Below are 20,380 nucleotides of genomic sequence, written 5' to 3' on the forward strand. Positions count from 1 at the left end.
TGTTTCATCACAGCAATGGAAACCTTAACTGGGACATCTCCTAACCAGGATGCATTATTTAGAATTCCTACTACCAAATTCTCTAAAGGACATTGAGATAAAAATTAAATTGCAGGCTGTTCTCATTTTCAGCATGCACCGTGTATTATTCTTGTCCGTTCTTGTCATTTGCTTGTTTAAGCCTAGGTTAGCCAGAGAGGACCCACTTTTTAATCTCCTGCAAAACCTTTCCCCAGCTATTACCATCTACCTGCCTCTTGGAAATGCTGTGATGTCAGATGCATTACAGTCCCTTGGGGGACTGTAATGCTCTAGTTATTAGCAAGCTTTAGATACTAGCTCTCACTGGAGCATTAAAAACTTGGCCAATCAAAGAAAGCTTAGTATCTCAAGGAATTAGGACTCCATGTGAGCTTGAGGGTTCAGCTGTCCATAAGTCCCCAGAGGATCAATCAGTAGGCCCAGAGTACTTCCCCAGAGAAGAACCAGGGTATACCAGTCCATTTGTGGATGTTCAAGTCTAGAAACGTTGTTCACCAACCTAAACCAACACCATAACTTACTCGAAGGTTTTTTTGTTTGTTTTTTTAAATAAACACCATTGACTTCCCTCACTCTGTTTTTTTCCCCACCAAGAAGACTTTCTGGATAATCTAGATCTATGAATAGACTGAACCTAAGAAGGAGAATTTTGTTTCCATCCTTTCTACATAGTCAGGACCTTCCTTTCTCCTTCCCTTGAGAGCACCCAAGTCCACATCTGCAACAGTCCATACCTGTCTCCCTTGGTCTCGGAAGAACTCTCCAGTGTTCTCGATAACCTGCTCATCCGACAGCTGGGAATAGGGCTGCTCCTGGCAGAAGGTAAAAGTCTCCCACAGAGTCACCCCAAAGGCCCACACATCGCTTGCCGTGGTGAATTTGCCCTAATGAAGGAGAGAAAGGAAAGTCAGAATGAGCCAGGTCCACAAACAAAGAGGATGTTCCATGAGCATCATCTGAAACCAACCTTCCTTTCCCTGACAAGGGTGAGCCATGGTGAAACGGATGTGCACGGAGAAACAAGAAGTGGCGATGTGAACTTACTGGAAAGCTGTCCACTCTGCTATCCCTGGGACCTCAGCTTAGTCCTGCTGCTCTTGGACGTGCAGTCCAAGAGCTGCAAGGATATATAGTCCGTAAGGCCCTGGACTGAGCATTACAACAGTTACCTCTAGGCTGTCAGCTCTCTGGATGCTAGAAGGTCACCTGTAGGCTATGGAGCACTTTGGGAAAACCACCCAGGGAAAAGCTCAAGTTAGCATAAGAAATGAATGGTTTTGGTGGTGGGAATGAAGGAAACTTGTAAGGGCCTGGAATTAGACCTGGTGGATCCAGGACTCTCGCTTCCCTATTCGCTGGTAGCCACAGACTTGAGGGTGACTTTATCAAATGACAACACTGAGATTGGTTGTGATCAGTGCTCATTAAATACACACTTTTCTATTGAATAAAGATAGTGGCACAGACATGTAGAGGATATTAATTTTTAGATCAGAAAAATAAAAAGAGTGGCCCAGCAAATTATTCTGGTTAGTAAGTTCATTAATGAGGCAACAACTGGAATAGGAAACCCAGTCCTCTGAATGTAACCCAATGTGTCTCTTTTTAATACCACACAGCTTCTTCAGATTTTTTTTTTAAAAAGTGATTTCATATGTTAGGAGGTGATAAAGATAAAAGCTCACATATGCCAATGAAAATGTCATTGGGTTTTTATAAAACAGCAGATATTATAGCATCATTCTTCTTGTTTATCTTCTTTTGTCTTCATTTGAACCAGGATCTCACTATCTAGCCCATGCTTATGTGTAACTAACAGCAATTATCTTAGTTCAGCCCCCCCCATGTATTGGAATAACAGACAGTCATGAGTATTCATTCTTCTTCCAGAGGACCTGAGTCAGTTTCCAGACCCTGAAATGGCCTGTAACCCCAGCTCCATGGGATCTGACACTCTCTTCTGGCTTCTGCAACCACCTGTCCTTACATGCACATTCTGATTCACCACAAACACACACATACACATACAACTGAATATTTAAAAATACAAAATTAAAGACATTACACATTAGAAATACATGCGCGAAAAAAAAAAAACCTTCAAAGGCAACATTCCAAAGCATTAACTTATTGAGGAGATAATAATGTTCATTTTTTTTTTAATTTCAAAACTAACTTATGAATCCTATAAGAATATCAGCCAGAAACAAGCAGATGAAGTGGAAATGAACAAAGTCAAACTGGGCTCCGGCTTTTCTCTGAATATTATGGAAGACAATCAAGGTAGCATTGTAGAAAGTGAAAGCTTACAGTTTACTCCTTCAATGAGTTAGTTGAGTGTCTGTAAAACCAACATTGAAGTGCCTCAGATATACATGGCCAGAACGACTGAGCTCCAAGAGAGACATCTGAAGTCATTCATTCGTGGAACAAAACACCAAGAATTAGGTAAAAATCATAAAAAGAAAAATTGTGGATTCAACAAGTAAATGGTAAAAATCACTAAAATAATACACAGACCATTCTAAATAATTAATGAGAAGCATGGTCAGAAACTTAAAATGGAAAATTTATATTACAACATAATTTTTTTTAACGGATAAGAGTTTTAATGCCTAGACCTAAGACCATCCAATAGGGAGAAGGGTAGAGAAAAAAAGATAGAAAATTTCTTATTCTTTCAAACCTTTTCCCTAAAGTTTCTGTAATGATGCATTCCCCCTTTCCAGCAGATATAGGAAAGTCTGTGATAATAACAATAACAATAACAACAAAACAACAACAATAATAGAGTGCCTGAGAAGATCCTCTCAAGTCAAGGGAAAATGTCAAGGTCTGTGGGCTTGCCTCTTACTGCCTCCAGTTTGTCCCGGGCTTCACCCCTGAGCAGCAGGTCGGTTGCTGGGACAGGGCTCACAGATGGAGAAACTCACCAGCAGGATGCTTTCCCAGGACATCCAGCGGATGGGGAGCACTGCCCGGCCCTGGATCCGGTAGTAATCACCGCTGTACAGGTTTCGACTCATCCCAAAATCAGCTATCTTGATGGTGTAATTCTTGCCCACTAAGCAGTTTCGTGTGGCCAGATCTCGGTGGACAAAGTTGAGAGATGAAAGGTATTTCATACCAGAGGCAATCTGGGTTGCCATAAACTTCAGGTTGGCGTAACTAGGGGCACGTGTAAGAAAAAAGAAAGCAGCTGTGGACAGGGCATATGCGAATCAACAAACCAAGGTTGAACCATCTATATCCTGCCTCCATTCTCATAGAATGTTTGATTTCTCACAAAGGGTAGCTGCCGCATCATCACCGCACACTGGTTGATTCCCCCACGCTACCCCTATTACAATTGATACCTTAAGTTTTACCACTCCCCATTTTCCGGCCCTGGGGTTACTCTCTTGACTGCACAGAAAAGACCAAGGACCTGACTGGTTTACCTGACTGTGGCATCGCTAGAACAGGAACTCAGAGGCTCATGGCGGGAAAGAAACTGATTGAGATCTCCATTTTCCATGTATTCTGTGATCATGCAGAGTGGGTCCTCAGTAATGCACACAGCTAGGAGACGGATGATGTTTGGGTCCTTGAGCCGAGACATGATCTTGATCTCCTTAAGAAAATCATTCCTTTGGAGGGTGTGATTGTAGATAAAGTCAGGGGTTGTCAGAGACAGAACTGAACAAGGAAGGATGCACAACCACGCCCATTCCTATCCATCACACCATGCCTGGATCATCTCTGAGATAACAGACAAACAGGCACCCAGAACTATCCCATTCACCGTCTCCATGAACACAGTGGACCTTTATTGAGTCAATGATAATGTTTTCAACGATAAGATCTGTGACGCACTTTTATATCAGTATTTAAAATGTTGTTAATATTACTGATGTGTGTTGCTTAAAACTTCCCTGCAGATGGAGCTTCTCATTAAAACCAACTCAAGTGCTGTAAGATATTTGCCTCTTTCAAAAGCTACTAAATCACAATCATAATAAAGTGAAGATATTTTTTTACAAAGTGGATAATCACCCTCTTGATTATCTGGTCATTTTTTTTATTTGCACTTACTGGCTTTTCCCAATACCATCTGCACCAGCAGTCAGCCACAGTACACAGTGATTTAGTAGCCTGTTCGAACAGAGTTGTTTCAAAGCTATTTAGGCCAAACTGGTAATGGCTTGAGTTCATAGTGACAGCCACATTTGAGTTGTAAATTGTCAACATGGAGTCAATAGCTTACATTCCCAAAACTACAGGAGCAAATCAAAAGTCTCCAGTGAGTTTTACAGGAATTCTGCACTGAGAGTCAAACTCTGCTGGTATAAATTATTGGAACCAATGTAGTTCTGATTTAGCATCACCCCTCTCCTTTTCCTGTGAAATCCCAGACCACGGGTTTTGGAGATGTGTGAAGATCCAGAACTTAGGTGATCCATCACTACCAAACAAGAGAGTGTAGATAGATCTGCCGATATCACCAACCCAAACAACCCAGAAATACATGATCTTATCTCACACAATGTTTATCCCCACTTGCCATTCTCTCCTGCCCTATAAAGAAGATTAATATGAAGAATATCCCTTCTCATGTTAATATTCATAAGATAAAGCTCTTGGTTAAAATGTGAAAGCTCACACAGTTCTATTTCCTCACCTTTGTCTCCTCTTCAGTCCACATCCTGCCCACTGTAAGATTTTCAATGAAACCTATCATCATTTTTTGAATTTACAATAATTTAGGGAAACAGGGATACTAAAATTCCTCTGGGTTGAGTATCAGCGAGACATATCAAGACAACACACATGGGAAGAGGCATGTGGTATCCAGATGTTCAGGTTTCTCTGAGACACAAATAGTTTTCCACCAGCATGCCTCTCTGGGTGAGGATTAACTCACCATGACTGTAATGGAAAGGCTGTCAGAGAACAATGCAGTTTTCTGCAAACTGCAATGTGTGTAGTAAAGGATCCAAGAGACTACTAGCCAGTTTGGAAACCTGTAAAAGGACTATGGATTCTTTGTCTCAGAGGTCCACGGATGTGTTTCCAAGTAGAAGTAGCTTCTCTTTTGTGAGGGGCTGCTGAACATAGAAGAAAAGGAGCATAAAAGAAAACACAGGGTGAGAATATGAACAGAGATGTGGGAGAGTGCAGAATCCAAAGATGTAGGGAGGAAGGTGTTTGCCACTAGGAAAAGCCAGCCAGAGGAGAGGGAACATTCAAGATTATTTCTGGGGTCCATGAGGGAAGAATATATTTGGGCTGTTGTGTGCACTGGATGAGGGTATTTAAGTAAGTATATGGTAAATATAATATAAATATATACATTTGTGTTTGAAAGAGACAGAGAAAAAGATGGGCACTTCTGGCCACATAGGAAGTATAAAACCTAATAGTGGGCTTGTGTGACCGCTCACGAACCTTCCCATCTCAAGAGAGGAAAGAAAAATAAAAGCTCAGAAATGTTCAGGGATATTCCTAATCCTAACCAGGAAGCAAGTAAAGGAAAATTTAAAATGCAGACCACAGACCTGGCATTCTTGTTGGCATCTGCTCGGAGCATTTTCACGGCCACCAGGACAGGCTGGTTGGCACTGACATCTAGTGCAAAATCTTTGTCTTTGAATTTTTCCATTCCCTCCACTTCACAGAGATGAACCTAGACAAAAGTCATGTAGTCTCAGCATCATCCTGTCTCCTGGAGAGTATCCTGTCTCCTGGAGAGTATCCTGTCTCCTGGAGAGTATCCTGTCTCCTGGAGAGTTTTCTGTCTCCTGGAGAGTATCCTGTCTCCTGGAGAGTATCCTGTCGTCTCCTGGAGATGCCTCAGTATTCTTAAATAAACCGACTCTTACGACCCAGGCAAAATAATCAGAGACTGATAAGAGGCTATGGGTGACATATCTTTGATGCAAGTAATTGTCAAAATTAATAAACAATGTTGAAGTACCCAGCTGATATGATACATCAGTGCCCTACAAAAGAAATGTACGTTGAATAGAATATTGATATGGTAAGGAATGACTACAATGTAGCATTTTATCACAGCATAACTCCACTAGAAAATCACATTTGACATAATTGCTTCAACTTTGATTTGAGAAAGTTAATCCCTTGATCATATAAAACATAAGGCAATTTCCCAAAATGATCCCTTAGGGTGAGGAGAATGTTACAAATTATGCTTAGGTGTTAGCAATAATATAGTGAACATAGAATTTCAACTCAAGGGACAGAATGAATCCACGTGACATTACAGCCAACTGTCGAGGGTTCCCTCTGCCTTCTCGAACACCAAACCTCCCAGAGGGAGACTACTTGATCCATACTGGAAATCAACAATATATTCACTGGAAATCATGTGTTACATTTGATGATGTAACACTTAGATGGCAGGATTCAAGGATTCCAGTTACAGCCAAAAGCACGACTCTGAATTTCTCTGAAGGTTCTGATGACTTATGTAAGAGTAAAAGGTCTCATTCCATGCACCGTCCTGAGACCAACTCAGAAGAGAGCTCCTCCTTATCTTTGTGGTGATCTCATTCCTTGGTGGTTAATTCCAAGACCAAAACAAGGGCGAGGTTGGGTTTTTTGTTTTGTTTTACCATTTCAACATATAACCCTCATTATGAGGGGAAAAAAAAAAAGATTGTGGCAAGCAAAAAGGGTGTTCCTAGATTATCCACCAAAGATGATGATATCCATGAGCCCCACCCTCAGAAACCTATATGGTAAACAGTTTTTGAAAGCATCGGGTATTTTTCAGGATAGCAGAGCTCTTGTGACTGGCTTCCCTTAAAAATTTTTTTGTAGAAAAACCAGAAGTCCTAGGGAACCCTCAGCTCTTAAGCAAAGATGAGACTGACCATTAACTATCTCAATAGCAATGCAGATAAACAAGTAAGGGGGCCCTTCGGCTGAGACCTCACTGACTCTTGTTCCGCTTGCTGATCCCTTTTATCTGCCCACTTCCTTCATGTCATGATGTACTGGGGGCCTCATTCCGGAAGATTAACTCACCTCCCCAAACTGGCCTTCTCCCAGCTTCTCCTTGAAAGTCAACAGTTTCCTGGGGAACTCTTCCACAGCCACATCTTTTCCCGAGAGCAGATCCATGGTTACAGCAGGCACACAGTAGGTGTTGCCACCTGTCACTCCCTGGAGATTCACTATGTCGGCTTCTGCATAGTGGGGCACGCCCTCAGGTCCATTGGGCTGGGCCGGCTTCACAACACCACTGCAGCCTGAGAAGACATGGGCCCTGAGTCTGGTTCCCCAGGGCTATAGGGGAGATCTGAGGGGACAGCGAGAACTTGGCCCCACAGCAGCCTCGCCCCCTTCATATGTGCTTATTTGTGGACAGTTGTGCTTCCTCTAGGCACTTTCCTTTTGCCCTTCAGAAGGTAGGCTGCCATTTTGTTTTTCACGTTTCCTACACAAGCAAGTTCCTTGACTAATCTGTGGACTTGTGGGGGCTAAGCCTTAGGAAGGCTTACGCTGCCGTTATCAGGATGGTACTCTTGAAGGCGGAAGGTTTAATAGCAAATTTCCTTAATTTCAGAATGCTGCCATTAATTTAACAGTCCAGTTTAGGGACGAAAACAACTTCATATTGAATTTATAAAATCATGTTTAATATGTACCATAATTGTAAAAAGTTAGAATATAATTGACATGGGAGATGTGGACCTTAGGTAATAGCTTAATTTCTTTGGCTTTGTAAAGAAAATAAGTTCATATGTAGTTTTTTTCTGATTTTCAATTCTTTTTTATTTTTATTTTTATTTATTTGTTTATTATATGTAAGTACACTGTAGCTGACTTCAGACATACCAGAAGAGGGCGTCAGATCTCATTAGGGGTGGTTGTGAGCCACCATGTGGTTGCTGGGATTTGAACTCAGGACCTTCAGAAGAGCAGTTGGTGCTCTTACCCGCTGAGCCATCTCTCCAGCCTCCTCACATGTAGTCTTTGGTTTGCTGTTTCTAGGAATTAGATGAATTCAGTGGTCTCTTCCTATGATTTTTACCCCATCAGTGACAAAATGGGTTAATTTCCTTTATTCTTTTAGCATGTTTCTCCTCTAATGAGCTTCTTTTTTTCTTTTGGGTCACACCAGCTGGCTCAGGCCTTCCTCTCCTGAATATAAGCCCTCTGCTACCAGTCCTGTCACATCTAGGCTGATGACCATGAACAGCTTCTAAGGGTACCATCGGTGACCCAGTACCACTTCTGATGTCACCCTATAACCCTTTCCAAGGGGGAGTGGGCTTTGAAGCAATTTGCATTATGCACCTAATTCAATACTTTTACCAAGAAAAGCCAAAACATATTTACTATAGAAACAAAATCTTACACTGGTGTGATGAGTATCTGCCAAAGAGAAGTCAACAAATGGAGCCATTCAATTATCCAGAGAGCTACCCAGAGATATAGAATGCTTTTGACTTCATGTCTCTTTTCTCCTCCCATTGACATTTCCAGTCTAGAATTTACCCCCAGTAAAGTCTGGTCTCAAGTGAGCACAGAATGAGCCTTCTCTCCCATTAGACACAGGACAAGAAAGTTATCTGGACAAGACTCCTCAGCTTCTTCCAGTAACACCTCAGTGACACTTTGACATCTTTGTGTGTGTGTGTGTGTGTGTGTGTGTGTGTGTGTGTGTGTGTGTGGTCCCTCTGAACATCTTATGTTAAGAATAAAAAGAAGGGTCTCAGAATAGACTAGAAGCAGCAGCAACCAAACCAACAGGCTGTACATTTCTCCAGAGGCTGGCCTAGACTTAGTGGATTTGGTTAACTTGTAGCAAGAGTTATACCTACGTCATATAAACCAAAGCTTCTTCTCCCCCAATTCACCCATGACTCCATCCTCACCTGACTCCTCTTCCCCTGGAGCAAACTCTGGGAGCTTTCGGATCAGTCTGGATGGCTCCTGGTAGTCAGGCCGAAGGGGGAAGATTCGATCATAAGTAGAGTTGGATTCCTGTTCACTTGGTGATGAGGAGCGGTTGTTATTGAACATGCTGGACTCGCTGGGCAGGGAAAGGCTGACCGTCATTTCATCATCCAGCATCCTCCGTGAAGCCTGAAAGTCATAGATAGAGAGGATCGTCACTCTTGCGCTCTAAAATCCAACCCTCCTGCTCAGTTCATAGGAACACCGCAGCTGACAGAGGGGCAGGCTGGTGCCATGCGTTCCCGTGTTGCAGAAATTTAGCAATAGTTTCCTCTTTAGATGGCAGACGTTAACCATCCTGTGTCGGCAACATCCATAAGCTTCCACTGAAGCACTTGTTGGCATCATTTACACAATGCAACGAGATCCTGTAAGTAGCCAAATATTTTCTCTGGTTTTTTGTGTTGTGCAAGTTCTATTAAATAATGGGTTTTGTTGACTTGTACTTTAACCCTCTGATCTGTGTAAACATAAACTGAAATGTCCACTAAGTTGGGAGTTCTAAAACATGCTAAATTAACAGTGTATCGGATCACCCCACTGTTCTAGGTTAGCATACCATGCTAGGTTCTACTAACCTCCAAACAGAACGATGGGTTACATCTAATACAGGAAGAGAAAGCGCCAAAGAACCAGCTGCAGTGGCATTGTGTCTAACGTAACTGTCTGCTCCAACACAAGAAAACTGCTAGTATATAATGGGTGTAGTATTTGAATCTGAACATGTAAAGTGCTCCATTTTAATAAACATGTGTAGACAGAAACATAGGTCTTTCTACTACACTGAACAGTCCTTTGTTGCAGTAACAGACTTAGCATGAACGTGGAACCCAGCACGTGGTAGGTTCTCCCTAAATATGGGTTGACATTCTCAAAGAAGACGCCGTCAAAAGCATCAACAAAAACGTGCTGGGTCCAGCAGATTTCAGAAGACCCAGAGAAGTGTGATAAACTCTAGATCAAATAAAGAGGGAGAAAGAGTCCAGAGGAGAGAATGTAGATTCTCTTTTCCTTTAAGTAGAATGTAGCCCTACTTGACTATTCAGTAGGAGCATACACTAGGTCTCCACCCCTAACGGAGGAAATACTCTTCTCAGGGAGAGTCAGTCTGTTTTCTTGAGGGTTGTAACTTCTGCTAGGTTGATCACCCTCCAGTGGATAGTCCCACACCCATGACTACATGAGCAGCACAACATGGACACACAGTAGGATATTTTTTTTAAAAAGAAAAGAAAAAAGAAAGATAAGAAGTGGGGAGGGATATGGGAGGTGACATTAGATCTGGGACGAGTTCAGGGAGAAGTAGGGCAGATAGATATGATCAAAACACATTATATCAACTTCTCAAGGAACTAATACAAGTATGTTTTCAAAGAGCATAGCCTCAAGCAGCTGAATGAAACCTTAGTCAAGCAATCTCTTTTGCCATGAACTCATTGTTTGCTATCTTCACGATGGAGCTACCCATTTAGATATGAGTGTGTTTTCACCTTTGAAAGATTATATATATATATATATATATATATATATATATATATATATATATATGATAGTATATATATATATATACTATTCATGTCCTTTGACTCAGTAATTAGGAATTCAGGAACATATACTCATAAGCTGCAAATACGTAAAGAAATAAGATTAAGATGATGATAAACTTGATAAACTACTTGGGCATTAATGAACCTAATTGTTTTTTTTACACTCACTCACACACACACACACACACACACACACACACGTGCGCACACACACACACACAGAGGGAGAGAGAGAGACAGAGAGACAGAGTCAGAGACTGAGACAGAGAGAGATGTTTAAGCTTCATCGTCAACTTCATGGATTTTAGAGTTACCTCAGAAGCATGATTATGCATACGTAAGAAGGTATGTCCAGGAAGGGTTAGCTCAACAAGGAAGACCCACCCAGAATGGAAGCAGTGCCATCCTGTAGACTGGCATCCCAGACTGAATAAGAAGGAGAAGGCAAGCTGAACACCAGCATTCACCTCTCTCTGCTTCCCAGCTGTTGACACAAGGTAACCGGCTGCTTCCTTCCTACCACCATCCCTTCCCTGCCTTGGTGGACTGTCTCCTCTCTTAAGTCGTGATATAAAATAAAGCCATCCTTAAGTTGTCTTTTTTCAGATATTTGGTCATAGTTCCAGGAAAAGTAAGTAATCTGACATCAAAAAGCAAAAGGACAAAAAGTTTAGAAAAGGTCAAAAAGGTTAACAGGATCAAGAGTGACCCCTAACCTTGGATGGCCATCAGAATCGCACCATACTGAAAACACACACAGGAGCCTGCACTCTAACTAAAACTAACAAACCGGATTCTTCGTGGGGAATGCACAAGTTGAGGTTTCATGTATTAGAAACACTTTCCTAGGATTTTAAGGCAGATTCCAAAACCTTCATTCTGAAAATGAGAAACTAGACTCGACTCATCTCTTTCTGAGATCACTTCAACAGCCTTTCCACGTGGATGCTTCTTGGTTGCCTCAGAGAACTCATTAGCCACTTATAACTTTTTGGAATTTGGTCTTTGTTCCTGGTGTCATGACAGTACAGGAAATGGAAGCACAACTTCCTGTTTATACTGCACATCCTCACCTTTTCTAGCATCTTCTGCCAGAACTGCCTCCACAGGATGATGACGATGATAGCCAGCAGGATGAAGATGATGGCCACCAAGCAACCAATCAGGATCCGAGTGTTGCTGTCATCGACTTTAAGCATGGGATCTGTGACCAATTAGAGAAGGCAGAGAAAAGAATCACTTCCTATGGCAAATGAGAGCGGTGGGGACTAGAGGAGAGCATGGAGACCATCCCTGTTCTTTCAGGAGAATTCCAGAAGGTTCCATCCTCCTATTTACGTTTTTTTTTTCTCCTGCTTATTACTTTGGTCCTATTTCCTACAATCTTCCTCCATGGGTCACCACCCTCCCTCTCTCTGTGTCTCAGACTAAATAATGAGCAGTTTTCATACACATTCCCACATTTTGGCTCTGTGGTTTGGTATAGATTCTTAATGCTCATGAAAGTATAGGCGAGGAATGAGTTGCACTCTTCATTCTTGCAGATGGGTCAAGGGAGCTGAGATCCCTCTCAGAAGAAACCCAATTAAACATGTTTCGAGATTGCTGGCTGTTATAGCCAGTGACTTTTCCAAGAAAAGAATGTACCTTTGTATATTCACCTATTGCAAGATAGAAAAGATTTTGTTCCATGGACTCCTTGTTCATGAGATCATTGTGATGGGTCTCATTTAGGAATGCCTTCTTACTTGTCCTCCCACACCCGAAGCTTCTTAATCATTCATGGAACAGTTGGAACACTCTAGATCCTACCCCTCTCATCTGAAGAAACTCATGAAGGGTGACAAATGAGGGTAACTTTGGGTCCTTCACTTTGGGGGTGGACTGTCTTTCCTTCACCACACAAATATTCATTCAGATTCACATGGAATCAAGCCACTCACACACAGTGAAGAGTTGCAATCTCTACCCTTCTTTGTCTTCCAGGAGGTAACTTCATCTTAATATTGTACAAGTACTAATCACACATACCATAGGTGGTGGGTGCCATAGGAGAGGTGGGAAGGGTTCCAGAGTTATTATACATTGCAGCATCTGTCACAGAACAAGAGTGAATTAGAGATTGGGAGCAGACAGCAAGGCAATGGCACATCTGAAGGTAGCCTGAGACATAGTATATTGTAAAAGTCAATATAATGGGTTACCGATAATGTTTTTTAAAAATTATACATCCATTAACTCATTATACTGCAGCCTATAAATGCAAAAAATGTATAATGTCTATGAAAAACAAAGTAAGAATAAATCCATAAATATATTCAATAAAGTATAACTACCTGTACAAGGAAAGATACTTTTTCGCAGTACAAAACCAAAATTGTTGTAAATATTATATATTATGAGAATATAAAACATTAGCTCATGGTGTTTCAGAGAACTGTGGTCATAGATCGTCATAAAATATGCATGGAAAGAAGGACCTAAATTCAACAATATGTAGAGAGAATTCAGTGAATATATGGGCATGAAATCAACCTAGTATGAAGAGAGTCTTTCCCCCCAAGAATTTAATCAATTAAACAATAAAGAAATGGAACAATTTAGATTGTTTTCTAAAGGGATTTTTCACTATGCTTCATTGCTCTAATTTGTCAAGAATTAAAATATGAATTTGTCTTCTCTAAAATATTCTTTCAACAAATCTCACTTTTTCTTCTTAGCATTATTATACAAATAAAGAGTTTCTGGTGTCAACTATATGTGTTAAATTAAGTTCTCAAGAATCTAGAAGAAAACAACATTACCAAGACATACGATTTGAAGTTTAAGAGAATCCCAGGAATCTAAAACTTAGCCCAAGCTGTGCTTGGCCAAAATAAGACAAATGTGCCAATGGCTCTGCCAAGAATACCCAAGAATACAAGTAGGTGGACATCTGTGTGTTCCCCCAGATGGTTTCCAGGGAGAGTATTTATTTATCTTCTGATTATTTTTACAATTTAAGCACGCCTCTTTTGAGCATATACGCTTCTGCTCTGAATATATTACACAAACTAATTAGTCTGCTTGCTTTTAAATCACATTGGCATAGTCAGCATTTAGGCACCAATGCTTTCTAAATATGTACACCACCTCTTACCCTATTAGCATAGGCTAATAAATGTGGAATTTTCTTCTTTAGAAACATATCAAGCCAGGAGTTGGAGAGATGGCTCAGTCATTGAAGGCTAAGCTCACAACCAAAATTAAGAAAAAACTCAAGGCAGAAATGGTCTTATCTTCTAACCCACAGCTAGGTTATTCTCTCGCTCCCTATCACTTTATTTTATGCTTGTACTTTTCTTTCAGGCCGGATGCAGCTTCACGCCTTTTCATTAGTTAGGAAAGCCATGGTTTTGTTCCCCACTCTTCCTGATTGCTTAGGCTTGGTGGTTCTTTGGATTAGTTCTAAAAAGCCATTTTTTTTTTTTGTCTTCCAAACTAAAACCCACTGGCATAGATGAAGTCATAAATCCCATTTAACTTTTCAAGGCGTGGCACAGCCCAGGGTTTCCGTGAACCCTACTATTAAGTCATTTTTAGAAGTTACTGGTAAATATTTTGAGTTATTATAATGACATTGTACTCAAGAAAATATTTCCTTAGATGCATTCCAAAGTGCTAGTAATAAACCTAAATATGTTTCAGATTTTTTTTTTTCAAATACTGCAGCAAGAAAGAATGAACAAAGGTGGCAACGATTAGTAATAAAGGTGAGAAATAGGAGTCCATTGTTCTCTTTACTTTTGTACATAACGTTTAGGAATTTTTATTTGAATCCTTTGGTAGTATTTAAATGCTTCCCATTAAAAGTTTTAATTTGTATAGCTTTTGGCACATTTTAACAATCTTTTGCCATAAATCTTTTCTAGACAAACATGTCTAATAAAGTTTGTACTGTTCCACTCTGGTTGCTTATAGTTACGTAAGTTAAAACTAGAAACAAAGAGGATTCTCTCTTTCCAAAATCTGTAAGACATCTGGGAAACCCCATTCCTCTCAGAGACCTGGGCAGGAGGCAGCACGAATGCACTCCTACATCAACCCACTCTCTTCCCTGTGGGGCACGAGGTTTTCTACCTGACTGGAAAGTGATCTCGCTGAACATCATCCACGTGTCGGCAAAATGGTATTGGCATTTGATGGCACTGGCCATCCGGTGATGGAGGGGCACGGTCACAAACCGAGCACTGGGGTTCACATCATCCAGAACCAGGGGAAAGTAGACAGCAGTGGGTTCCCACTCGCTGGCTTCTGAGCGGAAGTAGCACTGGACCTCCTTAAAGATCTTCACACCCTTAGCAAACATGTTGTTGCAGTGGACCTGGCAGAGAGAGGAACATGTAAGAGACACGCTGGCCCTTCTGGGTTATGTAGGGAAACCCTAACTCTGCGCATTTCTCTGAACATTACCCATAATTCAGTCTTCAGGATAGTGGCAACGATATCCAGGTCAGACTTTCTAAAACCTAGGATGCTGCCCCAGTTTCCAATTTGCAACTGTGTGCTCTGGTCACCTGGTTCACGGTTTTAGTCTGCAGTATCCCCAGTAACCCCACCTGTTAAGTGAGGGCTAGATTAGCATCTTCCCAGGTCTGTCCCCCACAGGAATTCTCTTGGCTCTGTAATCTTTTCAATCGTACTCACTATCTGCCCATATTTGAGCTGTTCTGACCTGAGATGGTGAGCCAACCCTAGCATCCTGCTTCTTCCCAGGTACCTTTCCAAGGTAGATCATCCCTTTTCAGGAAGGCTATGTGGGAAACATGAAAGAAAATAGTATTCAAGCAAATACAACTTCATCTTTCTTTATGACCATCTCCCTTGGAGTGCCTTGGGGCTGACACTTTCAGCCAGAGACACAGACTTAAATTTAGTTTAATTTACAACCGCTCAGATGGGAGCATCAAATCTTTCTCACTGATAATATCTGAGACGAGACAAGAAGTCAGTTAGAAGGTAGCTGGCACCCACTCTCCTGCCACATGACCTTTCAGCAGGATCTTTGTTTGGCTTGTGAGGTCATCAAGAACAGAAATTCCACAACAGTCCTTCAGCAACCCACCAAAAAAAAAAAAATGTAATGTGTATATTAGCAACTGACTCAAGGCCCTTACAGCAATTCGGTTCCATTTCCTCTGACTCAGTCTTTTTTTTTTTTTTTTAATTATTTTATTAGATATTTTCTTCATTTACATTTTAAATGCTATCCCGAATGTCTGACTCAGTCTTAACGGGGAAAACAGATCTTTCCTGGCCATTGTCCCTCAAGAGTTTTCACTGGCTGGAAAGGCATGACTGTCATTCATGGCCTGTAGTTCTTGTTTCTTGGGCCTGCTTAAGCCCCGGGTTGTACCAGGTGTGACTCTGTAAGTCCTCTAAGCAGGCAGCATGGGACTACCAGGCTGAATTCACTTTTTAATTGAAGAAGGAAGAATAATGAAGAAAGAGACATCACGGCAGAGAACTGAACAGAGATATTCTAAGGGTAGATCTTGAGAGCTACTAAAGGGTGTAGAAACCTTCTAGTTCATCTCTGTACTGAAAAGATAGGGGTACTCACATGTTTTTCTGACCTATGGCCAGTCCACAACACAATTGGAAGGAGAGCCCTAAACATCTGGTACAACACCCTCATACCACATAGAAATGTAGCAGTCACCTTAACTTTTCCATTGGGATTTTTTTTTCTCCACAGGTTTTACTGATGAACCCATGTGTTAATATCTTCCTTGGAGTGAAGTAATCATCTTAGTTTATTGACCCCAAGTCGATGGAGTGAGGCTAAGGGCAAAAAAGTCAAAGAAATACCATCTCCAGCTTCAATAGTTTTTTCAGATGTTCTGAAATCTGCCAAGAGTCGGGTAAGTACCCTGCAGGGAAGGTAATAATCTTTCCTACAGATGGTTCAAGAATTCTTCGGGAATGCAAATAAATAGCATTGGATTTCATTCCAATGTGGGCTTATACTTTTATTTACTAAAATAATATACTTTGAATGCATGAGTAAGCTTCAATGGTATATTTTATCCATTCTTCAAAGCAAGAGATGAAGAGCAGTTTGCATCAGAAAGAAACCTACTCTATAAAAGATATTAGTGCCCTGAAAGTCATTTTTTACTTTTTTTTTTTTCCCCAGGAAAATTCAATCATGTGGAGGATATATTTGCCTGAAGAGACTGTCCCAAATCTCCTACTTAGAAACTTCTGGATTCTTGATCTAAACTCTTGACTCATTTTGATCTGTAATAAACAAGCTAAAAAAGAATCCTGAAGATTCAGGAGTATCAAAGTTTGCTGGTGATATGTTATAAGGTCCCAGATAGTTTTTGTTGAATTATCTGTTAAACTACAAATCCTCCCCAGCATATATAAACTTGCAAATTTATGTGTATGTTCACAGGTATATTAAAAAGTAATACAAAATAATTTCTCTTACTGCATATTTTTGTTGCTATGCATATTCCTTCCTTTGCCCCTTCCTACTTCCTATCTACAAAAATCTCTGAAGAATAATGTGTTACATGTAATTGCACACCCATATGTTTTACACTTGCCAAAGATCTTCCAACAACGAACCAACAGAGGGCATGTGTTGTTCCTTCTGTTCTCATCTTAAATGTTTTGTTCATTTAATAAATGTGTTAATCTGGTTAACATCTGAGAGTAATATAAAAGACAAATATGTTTTTAAACCTAGTTTATGTAAGGAATAAAATATTTGCCCTAGAAGGAACCCTTAATGATGACTGGTGTCTATTTCCTTCTTCTGGGTCCCATTTTATCCTGCATGTGTTCTTTTGAAAATTAATGGTGCCTTTCCTACTGACTTTATGACCAGTTTTTCCCAAGATAGTAAATATTCTTTACTCACAATCTAGTATGCTGTGCTCCAAATATAGTTGTGGATTCAATAACAAACACAGATAAATTTTAAATATATAATATAATTATGATCTCTTCCATTTAACCCAGGAAACAGCTATAGGCTGAAGACTACTGAGGAAGTTTGTAGATTACTACTACACATGGATATAAATATGAAAAAAAGACAGATAGGTGAATATCCATGTGGAAGGCCAAATTTATTTACCCATCCTTTCCTGAGACTTTTATTGAGGTTTCCTCATTCTCTTTTATAGACCATTAAGAGTTTATATACAAACCATCTAAGATCCTGCAGCCTCATCCTACACTTAACACAGAGGCTTTCCTTCACACCCCTGGTCTCTCCTTTCCCCTAACCCTACAATTTAGATTTAGCATCCAATCTGGTTATTTTTTTTTTTGCATGAACTTTTCTTCTTTCCCATGCCCTTCTCTCTAAAACAGACCGAAAGTGGAATGGGGGCAAGGAGAATAATGATTTAAACAACATACCGGGAAACCCTTTATGCTATAACAAAGAACTCATTAAGGGTGGCATCAGGATTTCGCTCCCTGGTAGGGTCTTACTTCAGGCAAAATGAGATCTAGAACTTAAGCTTCCTTCTTCAGATCTCCTCACATATTCATATTTGAGGTGACCCATCACATGACAGCCTTGTAGCGCAGCTTTGGCCAAGCCATTGGCTTCCATCCTACAACTCAGCAATGTCCACTTAACTGTTCTGCAGTAATGTACTGATGAAATAACTGTTATGTCTGATTGGATGAAAATGTTTGGCTCTGATGTTGGGAAGGAAAGAAGGGAGGGAGGGAGGGAGGGAGGGAGGGAAGGAGGGAGGGAGTAACTCAATAACAATGGGTCTAACCTAAGTTGTCACAGAGTTAACAAATGAAGAAACAACCTTTAAAAATGATGTTACTCTGAATTCATCTATACTTGTATTAGTGTAATTATTTTAAAATCTAGTTCTGCCAACATCAACTCAAGGCACATCGGGCATTTGTCCCCCAACACGATGATTTTAGAGTTCTTGAAGAGAATCTACCACTGACCTTCATGGTAGTAAAATTTCTGATTCGGTCAAATTCAAACATGATCTCAATGAAGCCATTGGTAGCGCTCTCATTCCGCCATCCCACGTAGTCATAGCCAGGCCACACATGGTATTCATGGGTCTGGGTAAAATCGTCCAGGCCAGACACCCCATCGGTCAACTGGCCTAGCCCTTCAGTCATGCTGCTCGGGCCAAGGGAAGAGGAGAGAAGCGAGAAGCCTGGAGTTACTCACACATCCTCAGAAGAACTTTTCAGCCCATTGCTTCACTGCTGGATTTTGTAAGAGCTGATAATCTTAGGGGTGGAGGGATTAGGAGAAATTATTCAAATGCACCTTATCCAGTGGTTTCCTTTTCTGAATTGTGAGGTCCAAGAAGGGTTGCAAATGTGTCCAACCAGTATTGGTCACTGATGGGTCAAGGGCTGTGCTCTTCATGTTTTTCATTAATTCCCCCATTAATGAACTAATTTAGATGTCATTGATAATGGTGAGCCATTATACCAAGATACCATATTAATAAGTATAGAAAAAGATACAAGAGAGAAATGAAGGCTTGTCATACAAACTAATAAAACAGCACTTCAAAGGTTTGCTGCTAACACAGTAAACATTTGTTATTTTATAACATTTGTTGATGTGAAACTGAGTTCTCCATTTATTCAGGGAAAGAGATCATTAGGGTAATATTAATTTGACTTAGATGCTTATAATCCCCAAATGAATATTTCTTCCCTGTCTTATCTCCAAGAGTACCATTGTGGCCTTGGTTACTAGTTCATTTTTACATCATAGAATCGGGGATTTTAAAGTATGCCTCACTAAAACTTGCATCTAATCTTTGCCAGCTGCCTGTTTAATCTGCCTGAAGCACAGCTCCAATCACATCTTTCCTCAACTTTAAGAATCATCAATGAATCACTGTATTGGTGATGCTAAAAGGAAAACTGCTCCATCCCCACTCCCCTTCTTGATATCCTTCTTACTATTCCTGGTCCTGGCATTCAAGTTTCCATCACCATGAACATTATTATGCTATACCTTCTGCTGAGGAACTGTGAACTAAACTGAATCCTCCTTCCCCAAGTTATTTATTGTCAGGTATTTGGTCATAGCAATGAGAAAAAGCAACTAATACATAGAATAATCAATCTTCTCACATAGCCACTGATCCAAACTATGAATGCCTTAAGCACAAGACCCAAGGCTTCATTTTCCTTAATTACCCACAACACCTAGCCAACTTCTACACACAGGGTAACAACTGACTAGCAAAGACTTGTTGATCTGGAGTCAATTGATATCTCCTTTCCCGTGTGCCTTAAGTATAGGCTAGCTAGGGTGTGACTGAGTCAAACAATGCAAAAATGATGTAAGAGAGTGGAGAGAAGTGATTGACTAAGCAGATGGAAAGGAAGTTAGTAAGGCTAGAAGACTGGATGAATCAAGACTTCACCCAGGGGCTGGCCGATGAGGGTGATAGTTCACTCTTCGCCCTTGAGCCAGTAGAAAGGCTGTCTGTCATTCTACAATCTGCTTCCTGAGACTCAATAATATGTTTCTTTTTTAGCCCCTAGAAACTTTATTGTTGGATCTGTATTTCACAATATTCTTACAGATTAAACACTGAATGAAAAAAGACAGAGATTAGGAATGGATCAGAAGAATGTAATGATTGAATAGATAGGCACATGTCTTTCCCAGCTCTGTACCCCAGTGTGTCTGGTGCTGTTTTTCCAGCACAGCTCTTCATCTGTCCACTTCAGGCCTCTTTACTGCTCTCACCCTGTTACTGCCATAATTAGACCAATGTTCCTCCATTTCTTCCTCTCCACCCCTCCAC

General features: G+C 40.7%; 1 protein-coding gene across 4 annotated transcripts in view; it reads right to left on the reverse strand.

Annotated features, from left to right (window-relative positions):
* Ddr2 (discoidin domain receptor tyrosine kinase 2) overlaps positions 1-20,380 on the reverse strand; it is a 130,454-nt gene that overhangs the window by 9,073 nt on the left and 101,001 nt on the right. For all 4 annotated transcript variants that reach the window (XM_029538725.1, XM_029538724.1, XM_029538726.1 and 1 more), the window contains 10 exons: positions 18,537-18,720; positions 14,676-14,919; positions 12,588-12,650; positions 11,630-11,760; positions 8,928-9,138; positions 7,072-7,295; positions 5,580-5,707; positions 3,483-3,671; positions 2,976-3,210; positions 777-926 (listed from right to left, as the gene is read on the reverse strand). In XM_029538725.1, coding sequence (XP_029394585.1) covers positions 777-926; positions 2,976-3,210; positions 3,483-3,671; positions 5,580-5,707; positions 7,072-7,295; positions 8,928-9,138; positions 11,630-11,760; positions 12,588-12,650; positions 14,676-14,919; positions 18,537-18,720 — 1,759 coding nt within the window. The remainder of the gene's footprint in view (positions 1-776; positions 927-2,975; positions 3,211-3,482; positions 3,672-5,579; positions 5,708-7,071; positions 7,296-8,927; positions 9,139-11,629; positions 11,761-12,587; positions 12,651-14,675; positions 14,920-18,536; positions 18,721-20,380) is intronic.

This window comes from Mus pahari, chromosome 5, assembly GCF_900095145.1.
Source record: "Mus pahari chromosome 5, PAHARI_EIJ_v1.1, whole genome shotgun sequence".
Classification (NCBI taxonomy): domain Eukaryota; kingdom Metazoa; phylum Chordata; class Mammalia; order Rodentia; family Muridae; genus Mus; species Mus pahari.